General features: G+C 46.7%; 1 protein-coding gene across 3 annotated transcripts in view; it reads left to right on the plus strand.

Annotated features, from left to right (window-relative positions):
* The window catches only part of PCNT (pericentrin), a 158,302-nt gene that overhangs the window by 32,785 nt on the left and 102,176 nt on the right, over window positions 1–23,341 (plus strand). For all 3 annotated transcript variants that reach the window (XM_014581959.2, XM_014581960.2, XM_014581961.2), the window contains exons 6-14: window positions 167–341; window positions 2,212–2,348; window positions 5,002–5,113; window positions 7,025–7,268; window positions 8,241–8,328; window positions 12,963–13,104; window positions 14,696–14,913; window positions 20,067–20,494; window positions 21,855–22,356. In XM_014581959.2, coding sequence (XP_014437445.2) covers window positions 167–341; window positions 2,212–2,348; window positions 5,002–5,113; window positions 7,025–7,268; window positions 8,241–8,328; window positions 12,963–13,104; window positions 14,696–14,913; window positions 20,067–20,494; window positions 21,855–22,356 — 2,046 coding nt within the window. The remainder of the gene's footprint in view (window positions 1–166; window positions 342–2,211; window positions 2,349–5,001; window positions 5,114–7,024; window positions 7,269–8,240; window positions 8,329–12,962; window positions 13,105–14,695; window positions 14,914–20,066; window positions 20,495–21,854; window positions 22,357–23,341) is intronic.

The raw sequence follows: 23,341 nt of genomic DNA on the forward strand, positions 1-23,341 counted from the left end.
TTTCCCCTACGGCAGAGGGGGCAGCTGGTCGCCATTAAGACCTACTTCCTAATAGTGATGATTCAGGTAGCACAGAGACTGCCCACTTTTGGTTTTTGTGCAGTTTTAATATTTTTAACATAGATAATATACTATTGACCATAATCTTCATTTTGTTTTAAATTAGACCCTGAAGCAAGAATGGGAATGTGAAAGAGATTTATGCCTAGAAGATCTACGAAAAGAATTATCTGCAAAGTACCAGTCAGAAATGGAGTATTTACAAAACCAGTTTCAAAAAGAACTGACAGAACAGAAAGCTGAATTGGAGAAGATTTTTCAAGCCAAAAATCAGGCTGAATGTAAGCATTTAATTAAAATGAGCAAGTTTGGCAGGGGCACAACGTTTTTTGGGTAATCATAAAATAAAAATCATGTAGCTTGCCACATATGAACATGTATTTCCTACCTTTTTTTTTTTTTTTTTTGGGAGAGGTTTTTGCTATAGGGTGCATGTGCTTACCAGAAAGACAGAGAGAGAGAGAGAGAGACAGAAAGCAACAAATCACGCCCCAGGGTGTATGGCCACACCACAATCCCTTCTCCTCCATTCGCCTCTCGGGATCTTAGGCACACATGCACATGCTCCCGGCGTGAGTTTAAGCTGCTGACTCAAACTGCAGTTGACTACATGGGAGTCCAGTGACATAGCCATTATGCCATCTGCTCGTCCTGATTGTTTGCTTTTATTAGTATGAGATAGTATGGAGATAGGTTTTATTTTTTATTTAACATTATTTATTTTTATTTGATGAGGGAGAAAGTGAGAAAGTAAGTTGCTAGGTCTGGGATTTCAACCGCAGCCAATCATGTGGGAGTCCAGCACTCTTTTTTTTTTTTGGAGAGATTTTCACTGTAGGGCGCGTGCACTCACCAGACAGACAGAGAGAGACATAGAGACATAAAGTGAGAAATCACCCCCCATGGGGGATGGTCACGCCGCAATCCCTTCTCCTCCATTCTCCTCTCGGGATCTTGGGCACACACGCACACGCGCCCGGCGTGAGTTTTAAGCCACCGGGTCCGGGACACGAACCGCGGTCGACTACGTGGGAGTTCAGCGACATAGCCATTACGCTAACTGCTGGTTCCCGGGAGTCCGGCACTCTTAACCACCCAAGTGGAGATAAATTTTCTTTTTTTCTTTTTTTTTTTTTTTTTTGCTAAAAGGACATGTGCTTGTCAGAGAGAGGGAGAGAAGAAAGCACCTCCCAGTGGAGCACGGTCATGCTCTGCAGCCCTTTGTCCTCCGTCTCTCTCCCCTTTGGGCAGGCATGCACACATACCCAGTGTGTTTCTCAAGCTGTCTGATCCACACGGTCAGCCAGGTAGGATTGCGCTGCCTTAACCACCAGCCTATGGAGGTGGACCTTCCTTCCTTCCATGAATGACAGACAGACACCCCCTGAGTCCACATGCCATGACCCACCCCAGTCAATTCTGAGTCATGGGTATGTGTGAGCCTAATCAGTGAGGTCTCTGGATATGAACCTGGAACCTTTTTTTTTTTTTCCTTTTTTCTATGTGAGTTGAGCAACTTAACCATTATGCCATCTGCTGGTCCTGGAAGGTGTATTCTTTCTTTATTTTTTTTTTTAAGAATTATTTTATTTAACTTTAATTTGATTAGAGAGGGACAGAGTGAGAGTGAGAGGGAGAGAAGAGAGGGAAAGTGAGAAAGCAAGCCACTGGGCCCAGGACTCAAAGCGTATTCGGCCATGTGGGAGTCCAGTGCCCTTAGCCACCATGCCATCCTCCAGCCCCTGGAACCTTCTTTTATGGTTCTCCTCACAGTATTGTGTTTCTACTACACCACTTTGGCAGAGCCATTGGTTGTCAACACGTTTCATATTCCAGGGGTACATGTTTCAGGGTGACACGTGCAGTCAGGTAGTGCTGTCTATGTGTGCTTGTGTATTTATCATCCATCTCTAGGGGGGATGCAGGGTGCATGCAGTATGTGGGATCAGGACAGAGCCTGCCTGCCTGCCTGCCTGCCACTCTGATATGAGGCACCATTGACATGTGTGAGCTCCTACCTGAGTGAGACCTGGCAGGCAGCTGTGTCAAGTAAAAGTTGCTGTTACCACTGATGCAGGTGTGCTGCCAGGACCCAGCTGTAGAGAAAAAAGCTATCTGGTATGGACTATGTGAGTTATGTCTGCTTTACAGCTACCCTCCAGGGCCTGGAGTCTCAACATCAAGCAGCCATGGAGAAGCTTCGTGCAGACCTGCAGTCTGAACATAGTCAGTATCTCGAGGAGCTGGAGTCAAAATTCAGAGAAAAGGAACAAGAGAAACAGCGAGAGGTATGCCAGAGATTATTTATTTTGAATGCCTTGGTACATAAGGGATTTTTTTTTTTTTTAACAGATTTTTACTATAGGGCATGTGCACTTGCTAGAGAGACAGAGAGCGACAGAGAGACAGAAAACAATAAATCCCCCCTCTGGGGGGATGGCCATGCTGCAATTCCTTCTCCTTTCTCCTCTTGGGATTTTGGACACACATTGATGCACATGAGCCTGGTGTGAGTTTTAAGATGCCAGGTCCAGGACTGAACCACACTTGACTACGTGGGAGTCAAGCAATGTAACCATTACACCTTTTGAGGTTATAGGGTTTATGAGGTAGTTTCAGTAACTGTTTAATCATAATGCTCAGAAAATGCCTATTTGCCAGCATCCCAGAGAGAGAAGAGAAAAAGAAAGTCAAACAGGTCTCACACTGTATTGTTCCTTACAGCCTTCCCAGCCAGCCAGGATCCCATTGTGTGTATAGCATGTACAGGTCAACCTGATGGGAACTGAACCTCTATTTTTCATTTGGCTTTAGCATTGTGAAGCAGCATGACACCACCATGCCTCCTCCACATCCGAGCTTCAGAATACTTTTCTAATGAAAATAGGAAATTTGTCCAGATCCTAGTTGGAGGCTTCAGTACTTTTATTACCAAGCCCAGGAAGCAAGCAATAACCTCAGCATTAGTTCAGGAAGCAAAAGAAGAAATAAACCAGAAGCTGGAATTTATAGTAGTATATGCAGAGATTTATGGCCTGAGAAGATGGGAATGGAGGTCTTGGGGAGGCCTGTCTAGGACTCTTGTCTGTCTTTTTTTTTTTTTTGGAGAGGTTTTTGCTATAGGGCATGTGTGCTTGCCAGAGAGACAGAAAGTGAGAAATCACCCCCCAGGCGGGATGACCACGCCGTAATCCCTCCTCTATTCTCTGCTTGGGATCTTGGGTATGCATGCACACACGCCTGGCGTGAATTTAAGCTACCGGGTTTAGGACTTGAACCACAGTTGACTACATGGGAGTTGAGCGACATACCCATTATGCTAACTGCTGGTCCCAGGACTTTTGTCTCTTAGTCTAGGGCTCCAGCACCCACAAACCTCCGTCTCCTCCAAATAATGGCCAGGCTGGGATCATTGCATCTCCCACAGACTCCCCTTCACTGATTCACTGATGGGGGAAAGAGGACTAGGCGAATAATTTCTGTCCAGATGCCCACAATGAGGAAGTACTGGATGGGCTGCTTCTACATGGAGTGCAGACAGCTTCAGGGCCAGCAACTCGTTGCTGTAGGTATAGTCCAAAGAGGCTGCATCCCTCAGAGCGATCCTGTCTCATCAATGGGACTGTGGCTCTTGAGGAGGGAGAGGTATGGCTGGTCCTGCAGCCCGGACTGCCTTGTCTTTGGCTATGTGCTGTCATCTTCCTCATTGGTCAGGAGGTGCATACTTACTCAGTGAGAGGGTACAATTGTGTGCAGGGAACAGGGCCCAGGGTCTGAGCAGGTACCTGTAAAAGTAGAATCGTAAGTTGCTGACAGAAAAAAGACCAGGCCACTAGAGATAATGATATTTTTAAAAACAAGTTATACTTTTCTTCTTTTCCTAGTGTTTTAAAAGTCCTTATGCTGGGGACAAGCAGTTGGCGTAATGGCTTTGTCACTGGACTCCCACATAGTTGACCTCGGTTCAAGTCCTGGACCCGGTGACTTAAAGTCACACTGGCACGTGTGTGTGCGTGCCCAAGATCCCCAGAGGAGAATGGAGGAGAAGGGGTGCGGCATGGCCATCCCCCCTGGGGTGTAATTTCTTCCTTTCTGTCTCTGGCGAGCGCACGCACCCTATAGCAAAAACCTCAAAAGAAAAAAAAAAAAAGTCCTTATGTTGGTAAGACTGTTGGGAAGTCCCACTTGGGTTTCTAGTGGGGGCAGCTGATCAGCCAGCACAGCTTAGTCCAGGGCAACATGCATAGATGCTGTGAAGAAGTAAGGAGCCTGACTCAGCCTGATATCGGAGTGTTAGTCCCTAGCAGGAGCTCAGGCCATCAGACCTTGTGGTGTTGCCTGTGGGCTCTCAGGGAAGTTTAGTGTCAAGGATAAGAGGTAACCTGCTACTCTAATGTAGAACATGAAAAACAAGACCTTGCATTGCGAGTGGTGGGTACAGGGGCTTAGTATGCCCCCCTGGACCATGCTCCAACATTAGCAGGTAGAATGTGAATGGAGTTAAGACTGTTCTTATAGTCTGTCCCATGCTATATGTGACTCATACTTCACCAAGTAGGTAGCATCGCCATCATGGGCACACAAGCAGACGGTGATGTTGTGGGGAAATCACCAGGCTGGCACACTCAGCTGGGCACATGGCCCTGCGGTGTATCCCTCCTTAGCTGAAGTTGTACTGTCAACAAACCCAGACGTTACTGTTGTTTTGAGGGAGCTCAGCCTTGTAGAATTCTCGATTAATACTGGCTCTGACCTCACCTGTCTCCTGGCAAGCCCTGTGGTGGCTGCCAAGTTGCAGGTTTAGGCTGCACTCGAACTCTGCTTATGTTTGTCCAGTGCCTTTCACAGGCACAGAGTGCAAGTGACAATGCAGAATTGCACAGCTCACTTCCTTTGGCTCGATTTCAGTAGATCTTCACATGATGTTGTCCTATTCCACAGTTAGAGAATCTTCACTCGTCATACAAAGACCTGAAGGCTCAGTCCCAGGAAGAAATCAGGCACCTCTGGTCCCAGCTTGATTCTGTAAGAACCAACAGACAGGAACTGAATGGTAAGAAATTCATGTTCTTAAAAGCTAAACTATGTGTTTTTGGTCATTGAAATTCCAGACTGGAATTTGACAGTTGTAACAAAAACAGGAAAAGTAATTTTGTAAACCTGCTTTATATCTTGAAGGCTGAGGCGTGTAGTTTTAAGATGGAGATTTTTTGGTTGGGAGAGAGCCTTGGTCTATTCGTCAGCAGAGTCCCATGACTTGCTGGGTTACGTCTCCCTAATGTTGAGAACAATGTGGATGTGAAGTGTTTTCAAGAGTAAGATGAGTAGTTTCCCAGTGATGCTGAACTTCTCCCCAGGGACTGTGGTTGACTGCTGTGGAGATGCAGCTCTCAGCAGATGTGGTGCCACAGTACTGCTCTGCTGGATGTTGGGTTTACCTCAGGAATGAATCATCAGGCTTATGAGCCCTTAAGCTCTAGCATTGGAAGTGGCGTCCCAGTGTCTAGGCCCTGGCAGCTGCATCCACTTTTGCTGAGGACAGCTCAGCTCAGGGTCCCCTACAGCCAGATTCCCCTGAAGATCCTAAGTCTCAGGCCCCCCCCATTCTATGTGGAGGTCTCGGTGGGGAGGATGAGCAGCATAAGGGCAGGCAGAACCACTGTGCTGCAGGTCTAGGACAGGGCAGCCCAGCACAGGCAACCAGTCCTGGGCCACGAGATGAAAACAAACCAACCTGGAACCAGCAATTAGCGTAATGGCTATGGTGCTGGACTCCCATGTAGTCGACCGCGGTTCGAGTCCTTGACCCGGTAGCTTAAACTCAAGCCAGGCGTGTGTGCGTGCGTGCCCAAGATCCTGAGAGGAGAATGGAGGAGAAGGGATTGCGGCATGGCCAGCCCCCCTTGGGGGGGGTGATGTCTTGCTTTCTGTCTCTCTGTCTCTCTCTGTCTTTCTGGTGAGTGTACACGCCCTATAGCAAAACCCTCTCCCAAAAGAAAAAAGAAGAAAGAAAACAAACCAACCTACGTCTTCCTGGTACTCACTTACAGGCAGAGCTTTTGAGTCTAATTGTTCTTTTGAGTGAGTGTGTTTGACAAAGAACAGAACAAGAAGGGCCAGAAGCCCTCTGGGGCCACTGTCTGCTATGTGTGGTGAGAGGGCTTGGGCTCTGCCTCCCAGCCCATGCTCCAGGTGTGGCAGAAACTTATCTATTTGTCTTTCTCTGCGGTCTGTGTATCACAAAGGATGTAGAGCACAAGGTGAGAGGCCCCAGGTGGAGCTTCCACACATGCTCCAGTGTGTGCTGCTACAGCATCTTGCGTCGAGGGACCCATACAGGGGACGCAGGTTAGGCATCTCTGGTGTGGCAGCCAGTGGAAGCCCACATTGTCAGTTGTTGGTCATAATAGACCTACTGGCAGCTCTCTGGGCTGTGGTTGCCACAGGGACAAGTTTGCTCATGTCCTGAGGCTGTGGGACAAGTTGCCCTAAACTTGGTGTAGGGAGTGACCTGCCTAAAACAGTGCAAGGCCATGGCTTGCAGAGGGTTTGACTGGTGACCGAGTTTCTGCCAGGGTCCCTCAAGGCATTGGCTTCTATGTGTTCACCTGAATCCAGCCCATATGGGTTGTGGCAGAATCCAGTTCCTCATGGCCATCAGACTGACATCCCACTCTCACTGGCTGCCAGTGGGCTGCTTTCAGCATTGAGAGGCTGCCTATGTTCCGGGCCATATGGACTATGGCCTTAGGTCCCAGTCTCCTGGCTCTTGATGCACCAGTGAGAAGTTCTGTCTTCTAAGGGTTCATGGGATGTGAAGGCCCCAGTGTGTTTGTTACTCACGGGTTCTGGGACTGGACTCATCTCAGGATTCTGCCCCACACATGGGGAGGAGTCCTCCCTATGTCCTGGTGTTTCTGGAGTGTTTAATTTATGATGATGGCCTGATTTCCTCCTCTTGAAGAGTCACACATACAGCTCCTGCCTCAAACATCACATGCAGAGGACCTGGAGTTCCTAAAGCGAGACTTTGAGCAGCAACAACTGCGAGAGAAGTCCAAGCACGAGGCCGAGTTGGAGCAGCTGAGGTTGTACTTTGAGGAGCGATTGAGGGTTGCTGAAAAGACATATCAGGAAGACCTGGCTTTGTTGCAGCGCCGGCTGCAGGAAGGGAGGGAAGACTCTCTTCTGGAATCTGGAGAGACCAGGTAAGTGGTGCAATCATGATCTTAAATCAAGTTTCTAAAATAGAGGATTCTGATCTAGTTTTGTGAGTTCTGTTGGTAGAAACTAATAGCCTTGTTGTGTGGTTGGGATTCAAAATAAGACAATATGGTGGGACCAACATTTAGTGTAATGGCTATGTCGCTGGACTCCCACATAGTCAACCACGGTTCAAGTCCTGGACCTGGTGGCTTAAACTCACGCCTGGCGCGTTTGCGTCAATGCCCAAGATCCCAAGAGGAGAATGGAGGAGAAAGGATTGTGGCATGGCCATCCCCCTGGGGGGTGACTTATTGCTTTCTGTCTCTGTCTGTCTGGCAAGCGCACACGCCCTATAGCAAAAACCTCTCCAAAAAAAAAATAAAAAGAATAAAAAAAAAAAAAAAAAAAAAAAAAAGACAATATGCACACAATCACCAGGGCCTCTGGCCTGTATGTTTCTGCTGAGTGGATGACACGGGTTCAGTCATGTCAGTGGCCACAGGTTGCGTGTCACCTAGATCTCCTCCCTCTGAGCTGTGGCACCAGCTGACCGAGTGCAGGCAGCTCTGGCTTCCTGTACCCAGGCATTATCCCATCCTCAGTGTACAGTGTCAGGAGGGACCTGTGCCTTGTGGAGGCAGTTCCCAGGGACAGCGTGGGTGTATGGAAATAGGGATTATAGGTTTTATTTTATTTTTTTTTTAAGAGATATTTTTGCTATAAGGTGAGTGTGCTCACCAGAGAGACAGAAAGTGAGAAATCACCCACAAGGGGGGATGGCCACACTGCAGTCCCTTCTCCTCCATTCTCCTCTTCAGATTTTGGGTATATACACACATGCGCCTGGCATGAGTTTTAAGTTGCTGGGTACAGGATTCAAAACACCGTCGACCCATTGGGAGTCCAGCAACACAACATTATACCATCTGCTGGTCTCGGAACTATAAGTTTTTAAGACATACTTTCTCTCTTAGTTCATCCTGTACATTTTTAGAAGAAACACCTGAAAAGGAAAGCAAACACTGCCTTGATCCACCTGGTCTTCAACATGAGCAACATAAGGTAACGGGCCAGTGGTTTTGTTTCTTTGGTTACCGAGGAAAATTGAGTATCATTACTCTTTAATTTAGAAATGAGTTGATGGGATGTTCTGAATCTGTGCCACCCTCATGGTAACTGTGGAGCATTTACTTTGTGACTAGTGCAGTGAAGTCATTTATGGTGATTCTCGACCTGTCAGTAGCCCTGGGTCTTGCTGTGGTCACTGTCCTGTGCAATATGGCTCTTGACGGGCTTCTGTGGTTCTGAGTGCAGATGTGCTCTGCCTTGCATGACTGCCAGCTTTGGACCAAATGCTACCATTCTTGGTTATTTAGGTTGCATCTTAGCCCAGCTGCTGTAACGAATATCACAGATTATCGCAGGAGGCTTAAATAACCTCAGACATTTATTTCTTAGGCTGGAGTCTAAGGTCAGAGTGCAACAAGGCTGCTTCCTCTCAAGGCCTCTTTCCTTACCGAGTGGAAGGTGTCTTATCCTCGTGTCCTTATGTGTTCGTCCCTCTTCAGCATCTGTGTTCTCATTGCTTCTTCCTGTAAGGTCCCTAGTCATATTGGATTGGGTCACCCTGATGATCTTGCTTTACTATTTTATTTTTTAAAGGTTTTTGCCATAGGGCGCCTGCACTCATTGGAGAGACAGAGACAGTGAGAAGGAAAGTAAGAAGTCACCCCTGATGGGGATGACCATGCCAAAGTCCCTTCTCCTCCATTCTCGGGAATTCGGGCACACATGTATAGCGTGATTTTCAAGCTACTGTGTCTGAGACTTAAACCGCAATTGGCCACATGGGAGTCAAGCACCTTAACCACCTCACCACCTGATGGCCCCTAACCTTGCTTTACCGTAATCATCTCTTTAAAGGCCCTATCTTAAATTAGGTTGTATCAGAGGTCTTGAGTTCTAGGACTCCAGCATATGGGTTTAGGGAGCACACTAGTCTCTAGTCCCCATGGCCACACCCTTGTCCACATGTTTCCATGAACATCTGGTTCCCTCCTCATTGTAGATTGATGTGACACTACTCCCCTGTGTCCACCTTCTTCCTGGCCCAGTGCTCTCGGGGTCACATGTGGGCCAACATGACAGCAGTTGATGCAGCACAGCTCCGGTGCCTTGGGCCCTCTCAGCATCCTGTGTGGACTGGGCATGATGGCAGATGGCTCAGTACAGTCCTTGGGTCATCCTGATGATCTTGCTTTACGATTTTATTTTTTAAATAAAATAAAAGCTCTGCTGGCTGTTGCCCTCTGTGTCTTCTGACTGGGACCTCCCCGATGCTGTTTCCAGGGCCCTTCTGTGCGCCTGCCCTACATTCACAAGGTCGCTGGTAAACAGTCTATGTAGGCATGTTGGTACTGTCATCTGTCCACCCTGGCCTGCCCATGGGACCCCTCTTTATGTCATCCGTTCCTGGCAGTTCTTACATCCCCTGTGCTCTGAGGGATTTGAAAGGTCATGGTCTCTCTGAGTCTACACCATTCTTCATGCTGGAAGGAAGGTGGAGCCTTTGGATCTTAGCCCCTTCCTCCTGGGAACTTTGTTTGGTTTGTTTGGTTTCTCATCTTCCCTTGTAGTCTTTGTCCTTTCTTTGCAGCTCTGAGCTTCATCCTCCACCTCCTGAATGAGCCAAAAGTTCTACTTTTACCTGTCACTGGACATCACTTTGGCTCTCTTTCCCAGGTTGGAGATGTACTCTACTCCCTTCCATTTGGCAGTTACATTTCTTACATTTCTTATTTCCATTGTCATCTTTCATTTGCAGAACTGTGCTTTCTTGCTGTGTCCTTTTTTTTTTCTTTTTTAAGAGGTTTTTGCTATAGGGCACGTGTGCTTGCCATACAGAGAGAGAGAGAGACAGAGAGATAGAAAGCGAGAAATCACCCCCCAGGGGGGATGGCCACACTGCAATCCCTTCTCCTCCATTCTCCTCTCAGTATCTTGGGCATGCACGGATACGCATCCGGCGTGAATTTAAGCCACTGGGTCCGGGACGCGAACTGCGGTTGACTACGTTGGAGTCCAGCGACATAGCCATTACGCTAACTGCTAGTACCGCTATGTCCTTTTTTATATACCTTTCTTCAGTGTCTTAGAGGAAATATTTCTGTTCCTTTTTAAAGATAGTAATCATTGGGTCCTAGATTCCAGCCACCTCCCGGACTGTCTTCCGTTTGTGTGGATCTCTGTGGAACTCAAGGTGGGTGTCCCCTGAGGAGGAGGCTGAACCGTGTCTGTCTTGGCATGGGTATGGAGTTTATGTAGTCTCTGAGCTCCTTGTATAGGCTGCAGCCCAACTGTGCCATCAGTTGGCCCCCTGCCCAGCTGCTTGTGTTCAGGTATTATGTTGTAGTCTCTTGCTGACACCCTGCCTACCTCTGTGCCCAGAATGATGGACACATCTCCCTGCCTTCTGTATGCTCAGCACTCTTGGTGCAGGCTGGGTTATTATTGCTCCCCTGAGCCCACTAGCACCCTGATTCCTGGCCAGCCAGGGCACCTGGAGAGCCCACACTCTTCTCTTAGTCCTTCCCCTTCAAGTCTGGAAGTTTCAACATCCTGGACTCTTTCTTAACGTTCCACAGTGGGCAGACATTGGCCATTGGTTGTTTATTCCCTTGCTACTTTTTCTCATAGATTCTTCTTCCCCATTTATTTATTTATTTATTTATTTTTTAAGAGAGATTTTTGCTAGGGTGGATGTGCTCACTGGAGAGACAAAGAGACTGAAAACGAGAAATCCCTCCCCCACCTCACCCCCACCCTGCTGGCCCCAGGAGATGGCCACACCGCAGCCCCTTCTCCTCTGTTCTCCTCTTGGGATTTTGGGTATGCACGTGCACATGTCCAGTGTGAGTTTTAAGACACTGGGTCTGGGACTCAAACAGTGGTTGGCCATGTGCTAGTCTAGTGATGTAACCATTACACCATTTGCCGGTGCCTCTCATAGGTTCTTTTTTCTTTCTTTCTTTTTAAGAATTAGTTATTTTAAAATTTGATTTGTTATTGTTTTCTAATTTGACCAGACAGAGACAGAGAGAAACGGAAAGCGGGAAAGCAAGCTGTCAGGTCTGGACTCAAACCACAGTTGGCCATGTGGGAATCCAGCACCTTTAACCACCACACCCCCTTTTGGACCCTTTCATAGGTTCTTAAATTAGTTTTTTTCAATCATTTTAGTTGTATCTCAGGAAGGTGAATAGATCAAAATGATGGGTTCTATGTGCATTTACTATAAGCCTAAATATATATATGGGAGCCCTTACCCTGCTGGCCACTGCCAGATTCTGTTACCGATGTATGTTCCTTGTCTAATCGATCAATGGCCAGTGTCTTCTCACAGTTCGCCTTTCTTCAATTACTGACAAGGTTGCATGTCTCCTCACTTATTTACTGAACTCTTTTTCTGTTCCATGCCTTGCTTTCCACAATGTTGCCATTTACTTCTGTGCTATTTGCTCCCCTTCTTGGTCAGAAGTGCCTTAGATCTCTTGTCTTTGAACCTGGTGTGGGTTGTTTTTATGCTTCAGCTCATGGACCCACCCAGAATTTTCTTGAGGGGCAAGGCCAGGCCTGGTGCTATCCCACCCTGTCCTCCCCTGGTTTTTCCTTATCCTTGGGTCCCTGGTTCATTTGCAGAGTGTGGCAGGACTTATGGGACATGAGTGTTTCATCGGCTGAGTCACTTATCCCTGTGGCAGTGTGAAAATTTAAGTCTTCATTTGAAAGATACTCTGAGCTCATTAGGCACCTGAAAGTTAGATTATCGTGACTCTATGGTTTTTGAAGGGAAAAAACAGGACACATATAGGCCTGTATTGAGGATGTCATTTATTCAATTTATTCATTTACTATTTGTTCTTCAAGAACTCACTGAGACCTACACGAGGTAAGACCCTGTTAACAGTGGGGGACCCAGCAGTGATGAGACTCACCCCCTTGGGGACCTTCCCTCTTACGGGGGAAACAGAAGATAGGGCACTTGTCCCACCTCATAGACCCTGGAGGAGCCCTGTAGAGGAAGAAGGACCAATGTGGGGGAAGGAGTGAGACTACAGCAGGTTGATGTTCATGTGGCTTGCAATGTGCTCAAAGAAGCAGAGGGGAACCTGCAGGCTTTGGAGGCCTGTCAGGGAAGCCATGGGGCAACAGCAGGGTTATCCACTAGTTTGAGTCCTCTGAGAAAGTGACATCAAGACACTTTCTGATGCACACAAAGTTATGGGAGATGCCTGATAAGATGTGGGCAGAAGCATCTGAGGATAAGTCCAGCCTCTGGGTGGGGAGCACAGGGAAGGCTTTAGGGGTACGTGGTCAAGTCTGGGAATGGCCCTCCACCCTGTCTTGAGACTCCCAAGAACCAATTTTCTGAGTTCTGGGCATGGGTATGATGATGACGGCAAGTCACAAGAGCCTGAGATTGGATGCTGGATGGCGGACCAGGAATGGGAGAGAGGAGGTCAGAGAGTTTGAATGCACCTCTGCTCTGGTGTGACTGGTGTTGCACAAGTGTGTGGTATTATGGTTTTTATGGAGCTGATGTGTTTTCTTTGAGCACAACAGGAAACATCTTCAGAAGTCACAGTGAGTGAGGTGCTTGGACTCATTGACACATCTGTCGTGTGATTTTTCCATAGGAGGGCCTGGCATGCCCACAGGCAGAGTTAGAGGAGACCCATGGGTGCAGATTGGGAGCTTGGAGGCCTCTTCTCCACATTCAGCCTAGAGAGGACTGCTTTGATGGAAACCACATGGAGATGGAGGAGCAGCACAGCCCAGGTGTGTGTCCCCATGGGTGTTGCAAGCTTGGAAGGGTGGGTGCCTTGCTGTTATCTGATCCCCTTTCTTGAAACACCTACACACTTACACATCCTAACTTGTGCTGGTGCTATGGCTTCTCCCACACAAGCCTCAGAAGGGTTTGGAGAGCACACTTAGCTATCATGATCTCCAGCCCCCATGGCCGCACTGTCTCCCAGATATCACCATGAATGTCTAGTCCCTCTTCCATGCAGATGGGCATGATGCTGTTGCCCTCTCTCAATTTCTCTGACCCAGTACTTTGGGGATCCTATGCATCTGAGCATGATGGCAGTGGCATGGCACAGCCCTTGTACATTGGGTGCTTGTAGGGTCCTTTATGGGCTGAGCGTAATGGCAGATGCCACAATGTAGCCCATTGCATTGGCTCAGCCAGCTGCTGCCCACTGTGCCATCTGCCTGGGACCTCTCTGATGCTGATGGAATTGGGGCAGGGCTTGGCAGTAGAAGCTCATGTCTTCAGGACAGTTTTCTTAGATGAGGTTGGCAGGGGGAGGAACGACATGGGTGGCAACTCTGAGGATCCTGGGCAGTGGTAACTACTCATTCTGGGGGAGCTCTTTCTAGGATCCTCTGTTGTTCATGGCAGGTTAAAGGTAGGCAACCAGGCCTAGCCCATCTGGTTTGTCTGGTTAATCCAAGGCAGTGGGTGTCTCGGCAGAGAATGAGGGTGGTAAGGGGTGATAGGTAGAGGAGAAAGTGCTGTTGTCCCAGAGGTGTGGTCTGAAAAAACGTGATAGTGTTGCTTACATGGATCCCAGGAGTGGGAGGTTGCCCCAGGTGAACCAACATGAGGTATGATGAAGGGAACACTGTTGCCAGCCCATGTGGAGATGAAGAGGTCAAGGGTCCATGTGTAGGCAAATCAGGCTCCTCACTTGGTGCTGTGTCCCTAGAGTCTTTCTCTTGGCCAGAAACTCAAATGGGCTGGATGGACTGCCAGGAGGGACACAGACCCCACCTGAGAGCTGAAGAGCCAACGTGTGGAGGATGCTGTGTCTTCTGCTCCCAGTTTTTCTTGTCCACTAGTGGCTTTCCCACAACTCCCACTTGCTGTACTTGGTCATTGGCCCTGCAGAGCACCTTCTACCCTGTTTTGGCTCATACTTTTATCTTCCTTTTCTGTAGAGGAAGATGTGGCCTCAGTGGGGAAAGTAGCCTGTCCAGCTCACTGACACTGACATGGTGGGGCTGGACTGAGAACCCCTGAGGCCTTGAGCACCCTAGATCTGATAATAGGTGCAAGGCTTCCCCTGGATGGTAATGGAGGTCACAGGTCACATCTGATCGGAAGGAGCAGCCTGGGAGGTCAAGTAGGGCCTGTGCAGACCTATCAGAACATGTCTCTGAGACTCAGGATAGGTATATGCAGGGCAGCCACGGTTGGCCCCAACAGGAGCACTCTTACTGAGTTAACACAAGACTTCACAAATACAAGCTACTGCTACCTAAAGGGCTTGAAGGTCACTGTCCTGTCAGTGTCACAGTGGCCCCCTCCAGCATTGGCTTGGTGCGTGACTGCCCCCCCCCCAACGTCCTGTCCCCACAGAGCTCAATGCAGCACATGTCCAGTGTGCACAGGCGGCAGCCTTGGAGATTGGCACAGAGGCAGCAGCCATGGCCCTGGGTTTGAAAATTGAGCAGAAGGTTAAACTTTCACTTCTTCAGACTGAACTCAAGGAAGAGATCGAATTCTTAAGGCTGGAAAATAGAAATTTACATGAGAAGTTGCAGCATGAAATCCATCTGAATGAGGACTTGGAGAAAGTAAGTAGAGAATTCTCTCAATGAGAAGCTTCCTGCCCAAATTCCTACTGTCTTCCACTGGGGGGTAGGTGAGGTGGGGGGAGTCTTACCAGCCCACAAACCTCCAGCCCCAGTCTCCCACCTGGCCAGGACCCTGGGCCAAGGCATGTCTAGGAACTAAGTTGGGGTCCTCCATGTGGTCTGAGCATTGCCTGGTAGTGCTCCATTGCTTGCACCACCGTGGCTGGGTTTGTCTTTGACTTTTAAGTTGACATTTGTTTTCATTGTATTTTTAATGGTTACTCTTAGGATTAGAACACACCTTCTTAACTTTTAAATCTTATAGTATATCGCATGAACTGTAGGTATATTGTGTAGGTATTTATCACCTTCTCTTTGTCTTTTATGCTGTATTTTCCTTAGGTATTGTATCAATCTATATTATAAACTCCACAATTCAGTATCATAAGATTTGCTTTAAAAAGCCTTTCAACAATCCGAGTTTACATTTGGTATTGTTTCCTTTCTGTCTGAAAAATTTTCTTTGGCATAGTTGCAGACCTTTACTTGAAAAGGTTTCTACTCGGGCTAGCAGGTGGCATAGTGGTTAAGGTGCTGGACTCTTACATGGCCAACTGTGGTTCAAGTTCTGGGGCTGGCAGCTTGAAACTCATACCCCACGCATGTATGTGCATGCTCAAAATCCAGAGAGGAGAATGGAGGAGAAGGGATTGCGGTGTAGCCATTCCCCCATGGGGGATGATTTCTCATTTTCTCTCGCTTTGTCTCTCCCTGTCTTTCCAGTGAGCACATGTGCCTTATAGCAAAAATCTCTCATTTTAAAAAAAAAAGGGGGGGTCCTTATTTCACACTCATTCTTTATTTTTTTAAAATAATTCTTTAATTTTTTTTTAACTTTACTTATTTATTTTTAATTTTGACCAGAGAGGGACAGAGTGGGTGTTGGGGGGATAGCAAAGCAAGCCGCCAGGCCCAGTTCTCAAACTGAGGTCAGCCATGTGGGCGTCCGGTATCTTTAACCACCATGGCACTTGCCGGCCCCTCACCCTCATTCTTGAAGAATATTTTTGCTGCATTAAAAAATTTTGTGTGATAGGACCAGCAGATGGTTTAATGGTTATGTCATTGAACTCCCATGTAGTCGACTTGGTTCTAGTCCTGGATCTGGTGGCTTAAAACTCCTGCCAGGCACGACCAGCCCCGAGAGTGTGCATGCCCAAAATCCCGAGAGGAGAACAGAAGAGTGGGGATTGCAGCATGGCCCTCCTCCCTGGGGAGTGATTTTTCGCTTTCTCTTTATCTCCCTCTGTCGTTCAGATGAGAGCACGTGCCCTAAGGAAAAAACCTTTCTTTAAAAAAGCAAATGTTTTGGGTGCCAGGTTTTCTCATTCAGGATTAAAAAAAGTTTTGGGTGCCAGGTTTTCTCATTCAGGATTTAAAGATGTTTAAAAACCTTTGTTTACTAATTTTGGGTTATATTGTCATTGTTGTGGAGACTCTATATTTACTATTATGTTTCTCTGAAGAGTATTGGCTTTTAGTTTCTGTAGACAGTTAAATTGGCTGAATCAGACTCTGTATCTCCTCTGTTTTGGGCTGCAGTATGATGTTGAGTTCTTTTATTTTGTTGATTTGGATTTGGAGTCTATTCCACATACGCAGTCTTTGTGGTCAACCTGAGACTGGGGGAGGTTTTATTCATGATCCAGGTTGGCTGCGATTGGCAATCTTGAGGGATGCCTTTCTCTCTCTCTCTTTCTCTTTCTCTCTCTCTCTCTCTTTGTCCTCCCATCTCTCTTTTTTTCCTCTTTCATGGAAAAAATAAATAAACTTAAAATAATGAGCCTAAATTTAAGGAACAGTGTAAATTAAGAAATAGGCTTTCCATGCAAATATGAGAGCATAGAAACCCAAGAAAACAGTTCAAGGCCTGTCCCCAGAAACAATGGAAGCACAACAGAAGACTAAAACAAACAGGACTCTTTTGTACTTCTGTTCCTTTTCTACCTTTATTCTTTTTTAAAAATTAATTTTGTTAATATTAAATTGTTGTTATTATTTTTATTTGACCAGAGAGAGAGAGGGAAATTGAGAATGCATGCCACCAGGTCCAGGACTTGAACTGCACTTGGCCTGTAGGAGTCCAGTGCCTTTACCATTATGCTACCTGCCAGCCATACTACTTTCATTCTTTTTGTTTATTTTTTGAAAGGTTTTTGCTATAGGGCGCATGCGCTCGCCAGAAAGACAGAGACAGACAGAAAGTGAGAAATCACTCCCCAGGGGGCTGGCCACGCCGCAATCCCTTCTTCTCCATTCTCCTCTTGGGATCTTGGGCATGCATGCACATACACCTGGCATGAGTTTCTGCCACCGGTTCCGGAACTCAAACCGCGGTCAACTACATGGAAGTCCAGCACTGAGGCCATTACATCATCTGTTGGCCTCACTACCTTCATTCTTAAAAGTCACCAAATTGGGGAACCAGCAGTTAGCGTAATGGCTATGTTGCTGGACTCCCATGTAGTTGACCGTGGTTCGCGTCCCGTACCCGGTGGCTTAAAACTCACGCTGGGCATGTGTGCGTATGTGCCCAAGATCCCTAGAGGAGAAGGGATTGTGGCGTGACCATCCCCCCGGGTGGTGATTTCTCGCTTTCTGTCTCTATGTCTCTCTCTGTCTGTCTGGCAAGCACACGCGCCCTATAGCAAAAAAACCTCCCCCCCCCAAAAAAAAAAAGTCACCGAATTGAATTGTACTTTGGCAGGTCTCCCTTTCCCATTCTTTAGGGCTTTCCTTACATCACATAGCAGTTCTTCTAGCTAAAACAAGTAAGATTATGGAATTTTTATATGTATGGCACAGTTGGATTCCACTTTCTCAAGAAATAAGCAGTGCTATCTCTTCCTTCATAGTGTCAAACACTGCTCCAAGTCTGTCTCTTTGGTTTTCTCCAGGCCTTTCAAGTAGCTTTTTACATTTTATTCAGAGTTTATGATTGGTGTCTCTGCTCAGCCACCATCAAAACTTTTTTTCTTTATTTGCCAGAAGGTATGTGTGCTTACGAGAGAGAGAGCTAGGAAGAGACAGAGAGTCAGAAGAGGGAGAAAGTAGCCCCCCCACCACCACCAGTAGGATGTGGTCATGCCACAGTCCCTTCTCCATTTCTCCATCTTGTCAGGATTTGGGGGCATGCATGTACACATGCCTGGTGTGTATTTTTAGATCACTGGTACTAGGATTTGAATAGTAATAGATTATGTGAGATCCAGCTCCCATAACCACTAGGGTATGAGGTTGACTCTAAACTTTTTTTTTCCCACTTAATTTATAGCAAATGTATGCTTACTGGAGACAAAGAGAGGAAAAATGAGAAAGCACTCCTCCCCAGGGAGGATGACCACACCACAGTCTCTTACCTTCTTAAGATTTTGGACACATATGCACATGCATCCAGCATGATTTTCAAGCCTCTGCGTATGGAACTTGGATTATACAGTTGGTCATATGGGATCCAGCCACCTTCACCAAGCCATCTGGCTGGCCCTGGCCCTTCCTTTTTTAATTTTCCTCTCAAAGTCTCAGTCTTGCAAAATAGGCCCTTCATTTTTTTTTAAGTGTTATTTAATTGTATTATTATTATTATTTTTCAATTTGCTATAGAAGATGTGTACCCTCTAGAGATGGAGATGGGGAAAGTGAGAAAGCAGGCCGGTCTGGGACTCTAACTGCAGTTGTCAATGTTGGAGTCCAGAGCCTTAACCACCATGCCACCTGCTGGCCCAAGCCCTTTGTTTATTGATTTATTTTAGAGGTTTTTGCCTTAGAGTGTGTGCACTCACCAGAGTGGGGGTGGGCATAGTAAGAGGGAAAGTAAGAAATCACCCCCGCGGGGGATGACCATGCCAAATCCTTTCTCTTTCATTCTTTTCCTGGGATCTTGGACATGTGCACACATGTGCCTGGTGTGAGTTTTAAGCCATCGGGTCTGGGACTCAAAGCGCAGTTGGCCATGTCCAGCAATGTAACCACTATGTCATCTGTTGGTCCCAAGACCCTTCATTTTAAGTAAGGAGTTGTGGTCAATCCTTCTAACTTTTTAATTTTTACTGTGATTTTAAGTTTATTTATTCCATGATAGACACACAAAGATAAGAGTCATCCTCAATAGGGTCTTCATGCCGCAATCTACCCCCAAATCTCAGCTGGCTCAGATCACAGGCATGTGTGTGTACACCAGCATTACTGAGGGAGATCCCAGGATACGAACTCAGAACCTTTCATGCAGGTCCAGTTGTGTTACCATTCTGCCAGTACCTGGCCCTTAATTTTTACTTTTTAAAATTCTTTATTTCTTTATTACATAGGAAAAAGATAACAAGAGAGAAAGACAAGCACTTTCAACAGGGCTTATGCTGTGATCACAGGTGTGTGCCTATGCCTGGCATGTATAAGTCTACCCAGGACTTCCATTTGAACCCTGGTCTTCCATTTGAACTTAGGCATTGTGGAGTGGCATCTACTTTTGTGCCACCATTTCTGGGCCCTCTTTAAATTTTGTTTTGTTTCTTTGAAAATCAAGACATTTACCTATCTTTAGCATTCTTGTTAATCTCTCTTTTCAAAAGATACCTTTAAGGTGACTGATAGCGGTTCATCAAACTCTTGCTGAAGTTCTTTCCATGTCCCAGGACATAAATTGACGGGCCAGATAACTTAATCTCGCCACCCACTCGCTTTTCCTGTCTCTTCTGCTGGTAAGGCTTTGCCCTTCTTTTGTCTTGGCATCCCCTTGATAGAGGCCCGAGTTGTGGCTAGGATTTCCACCTAACTGGATCACAACAAAGAAGGCTGTTTGCTGTCTTCATTCCACTTCTGTGTGTGTTTTCAGTTGTAGGCTTGTTGGGGCCTGCCAGCTCCAGAGGTGACAGACAGTTGGTTCTCAGTGCTAGAAAGTGGGAAGCATTTTATTCAAGCACGTAGTTTCAGCCTGTTCATTTTAGGTTCCTTCTCTTGTTATCAGCAATAAGGAACATTGCTGTTGCTGTATGTCATGTGCTATGGAAGTTTCCTTCTGGTCTTCCAGTGAATTTGGGTCATTACTTCCGGCACCTGCCTTTTATTTACTGTTAAGTAAAATGTGTTATTTCTAGGAAAGACAAATCTTAGTTGAAGACCACCAGGAAGAACATAATAGAAATGAGAAGAAGATTCAGCTGATGAAAGAGGAATTCATAAAAAAGGAAGCAGAGTGGAAAGTTGCAAGTGAGGACCTAAAGAGAAAAGCAGAAGAAAAATTAACCTTGATGCTCCTTGAAGTGAGAGAAAAGGCAGAATCTGAGAAACAGTCAATAATCAATAAGTTTAAGCTTAGAGAAACTGAAATGAGGCAACTTCAGGACCAGCAGGCTGCCCAGATTCTGGACCTGGAGCAGTCTCTGACAGAGCAGCAGGGTCGCTTGCGGCAGCTGGAACACGGTCTCACCGGGGATGAGGCCCTGCCATGTAGCCCCTGTGGCCAGGACCCTCCCACACCCCACGAGGAGGACTACACCCTGCAGCTGATGCTAGCTCGAAACAGGTGGGTGCACGGGCTGGAGCCACCTGCCCAGTCTCATGTGAAGCAAGACCCCTGGTTGTAGAAAGACTTAGAAGGAAAATAGTGCAAGATGTGACATAGAGTTTATACCTGAACCCACAGCAAGACAGTTTTGCATCCTGAATAAAGACGTGCTGTAGGAACAGCACCCAGATACGCCCTCCAGCCAGAGCCTGTGCTGCTTTGTGGACATTAGTGGGCATGCAAAGTTTACTGCCTTGATGCTTTGTTTTCACTTTTCAAAATTTTCAATAGCAGAACCATACATACATTTATGAGGTATCATACGTCATGTGGACATGTAGTTTAGGCACATAAGTAGTAGTGTGCTTTTTTTTTTTTTTTTTTTAACTTGAATAGATGATTCTTTAAAATATTTTTCCTAAATAAATGCAGAAATCCTTACCTGCAGTTTTAAGTGATGCATGGTATGACCAGGCTCTTTACCTCCTTTGCTGTTGGCTCAGCTCCTTCTCATTTACCCACACTAACCTCAGCCCAGCACTGCAGTGGCGTGCATTGTGCTCAGATTGGAGAACTTAGTTCAAATCTAGGCCATAACCTGAGCCAGTTGGATGTGGGCAAGATGTATAGTTTCATAAGACTGTGATGCTCTCACAGTGCTGAGGCTTCAGTGAGATTCCCTCTGGAAAACACATTCATGGCATTGATGGACACTAGCCCATGGAGATGGTCATAGCTCTTACTGTTGGTGAGAATATACAAGGCACAGAGTACCATCTGCCAAGTGCCCTTGGGAGCATCTTAGATCCAGTGGGCTTCTGTTCCTTCTGTAGAATTTAGTCTTGTTGCCCATCACTGTCTCTGCCACCAGCACCACCTGCAGTTGTCTGTGAACCATAGCATGCTACTCTTCTTGGGTCTCCTGACTCCTCTCATGGCCCTGTGGGCACCTGTAGGCAATAATCCCCTACCCACTTCCCGATCCCCTCCCCCACCATGGTGGTATTGGTGTAGGAGAACCTGGGTTGGATGCACTGTCATGAGTCTGTGTATGGTCAAGCCTGTGCTGTGTTCCTATAGGGATGCGTGGGTTCTCTCTGTGTATTCTTGTCCTCCCTTCAGTCTGACCTGGAGAGTCTGTGGCTCTGGCCTTTGACCCCTGAGTACCTCTGACTTTGTGGGGACATCTCCCTCTTATTTCTAGTGGTGGAGGGCTTGGATCATTTATAGCAGAAGGTGTTAATGGGTGAAATCTAGGAGTGATCATCTGAATGGCTAAAGTAGTATTTCCTTAGGAAGTGTGACCTGGGGTTTCCAAGGAGGCTTAGTACTTACAACTCAGGTTTGGCTGGCTGTTTTTATTTCACTGTCATTTCAGGCTTTTGGAAGAACGGAAAGCGATGGCAGAGAAATTTGCCACAGACCAGGATGCTTTCCTGCGGGAGGCCCAGGAGCAGCATGCCCATGAGCTCCAGCTCCTTCAGGAGAGACACCAGCAACACCTGCTGTCTGTGACAGCAGAGCTCGAGGCGAGACACCAGGCTGAACTTGGGGAGCTACTGGCTTCCTCAGAGACCAAATGGCAAGCTCTCCTCGGTGCTCGTGTGACTGAACTGCAGAAGAAACATGCTGCTGAAGTCAGTGCTCTGGAGGCTAGGCACCTGTCCAGCCTGGATTCCTTGGAGTCCTGTTACCTGTCTGAGATCCAGACCCTACGGGCTGAGCATAGGGCAGCCCTGGAGCTGCTGCAAGCAGACCTGGAGGAGCAGCTGCACAGGAGGGACTCTTCTCACCAAAGGACTTTGACCCAGGAGGTGGAGAGGCTGAAGCTCAAACATGATGAAGAGCCACGACCTGTGGAAGACAGCTCAAGAGTTGAGGTGAGCAGCAGGCACACTGCAAGCTCGAAAACCCTGGCTGCCAAGCTATAGAGGGTGCATTGGGTGGGGGCAGACTTTGCCAGTTCAGGGCAGGTCTTTCCTAAGGCCTGAGTGCTCCAGCTGCACATCAAGGTGTTATCTGTGTGTGCATCTATGTGGGCACATGTGCATGTGCATCTGCACAGGGGATTTTGAGTATTTCCAACTCCTGCTGCTGATGCTGTTGGTGACCAGGTATAGGACAGTGGGTTCTTGGGGTTATTTTATCACACACTTCTTGGTAACGGCTGTGATCTTGGATCCTAGAATAGCGTGTGTATGTGTGAGTACACAGACTTCTTCCTAGGTTTCCACAGCTTGTACAGTGTCCTTTTTTTTTTTTTATTTCAATTTTAAATTTTTATTAAAAAAGTAATATATTAACCCAAAAGTGCACATACTTATGTGTACAGACTGAATTCTCATGAACAACGCATCTGTGACTCCAGAACCCAGAATAAGAAATGCAATATACCAGCAACTTGACAAACTCCCTTCCAAGTTACTACCTATAATGACCCCAAAGTTAAACACTGTATTGCTTTCTTATAGAACAACCTTGTCTGATATAAATATAACTATTGTGTATACTTTTATTCCAAATATCTTTGTTTTACATTTTGCTCATGAGATTTATTCTTCTTTGGATGTAAGACACAGTTCTTACTTTTTTTTCCCCAATGGACGTTTTATGTTTGTTTTTTTCCTTTTTAATTTATCTTATTTTTTTGTATATACTTTCAATCATATTGTTTGGCTTACAATAAGACCATTTCGATATGTGCACATTTCTCCCCAGACCCGTTGATCAAAATATCTTCAGCAGATAACACCACACCTCCCCATCCCGTCAATGCTCAGCCTGTACAGTGTCCTTAAGGCTGACCTGAGTCTCTGTGGTAAGACTTGGTTTCAAGGCTATAGTAGAAAGATTGACTTTCACATA

The sequence above is a fragment of the Tupaia chinensis genome, unplaced genomic scaffold (genome assembly GCF_000334495.1).
Source record: "Tupaia chinensis unplaced genomic scaffold, TupChi_1.0 Scaffold141399_1, whole genome shotgun sequence".
In the NCBI taxonomy this organism is placed as follows: Eukaryota; Metazoa; Chordata; class Mammalia; order Scandentia; family Tupaiidae; genus Tupaia; species Tupaia belangeri.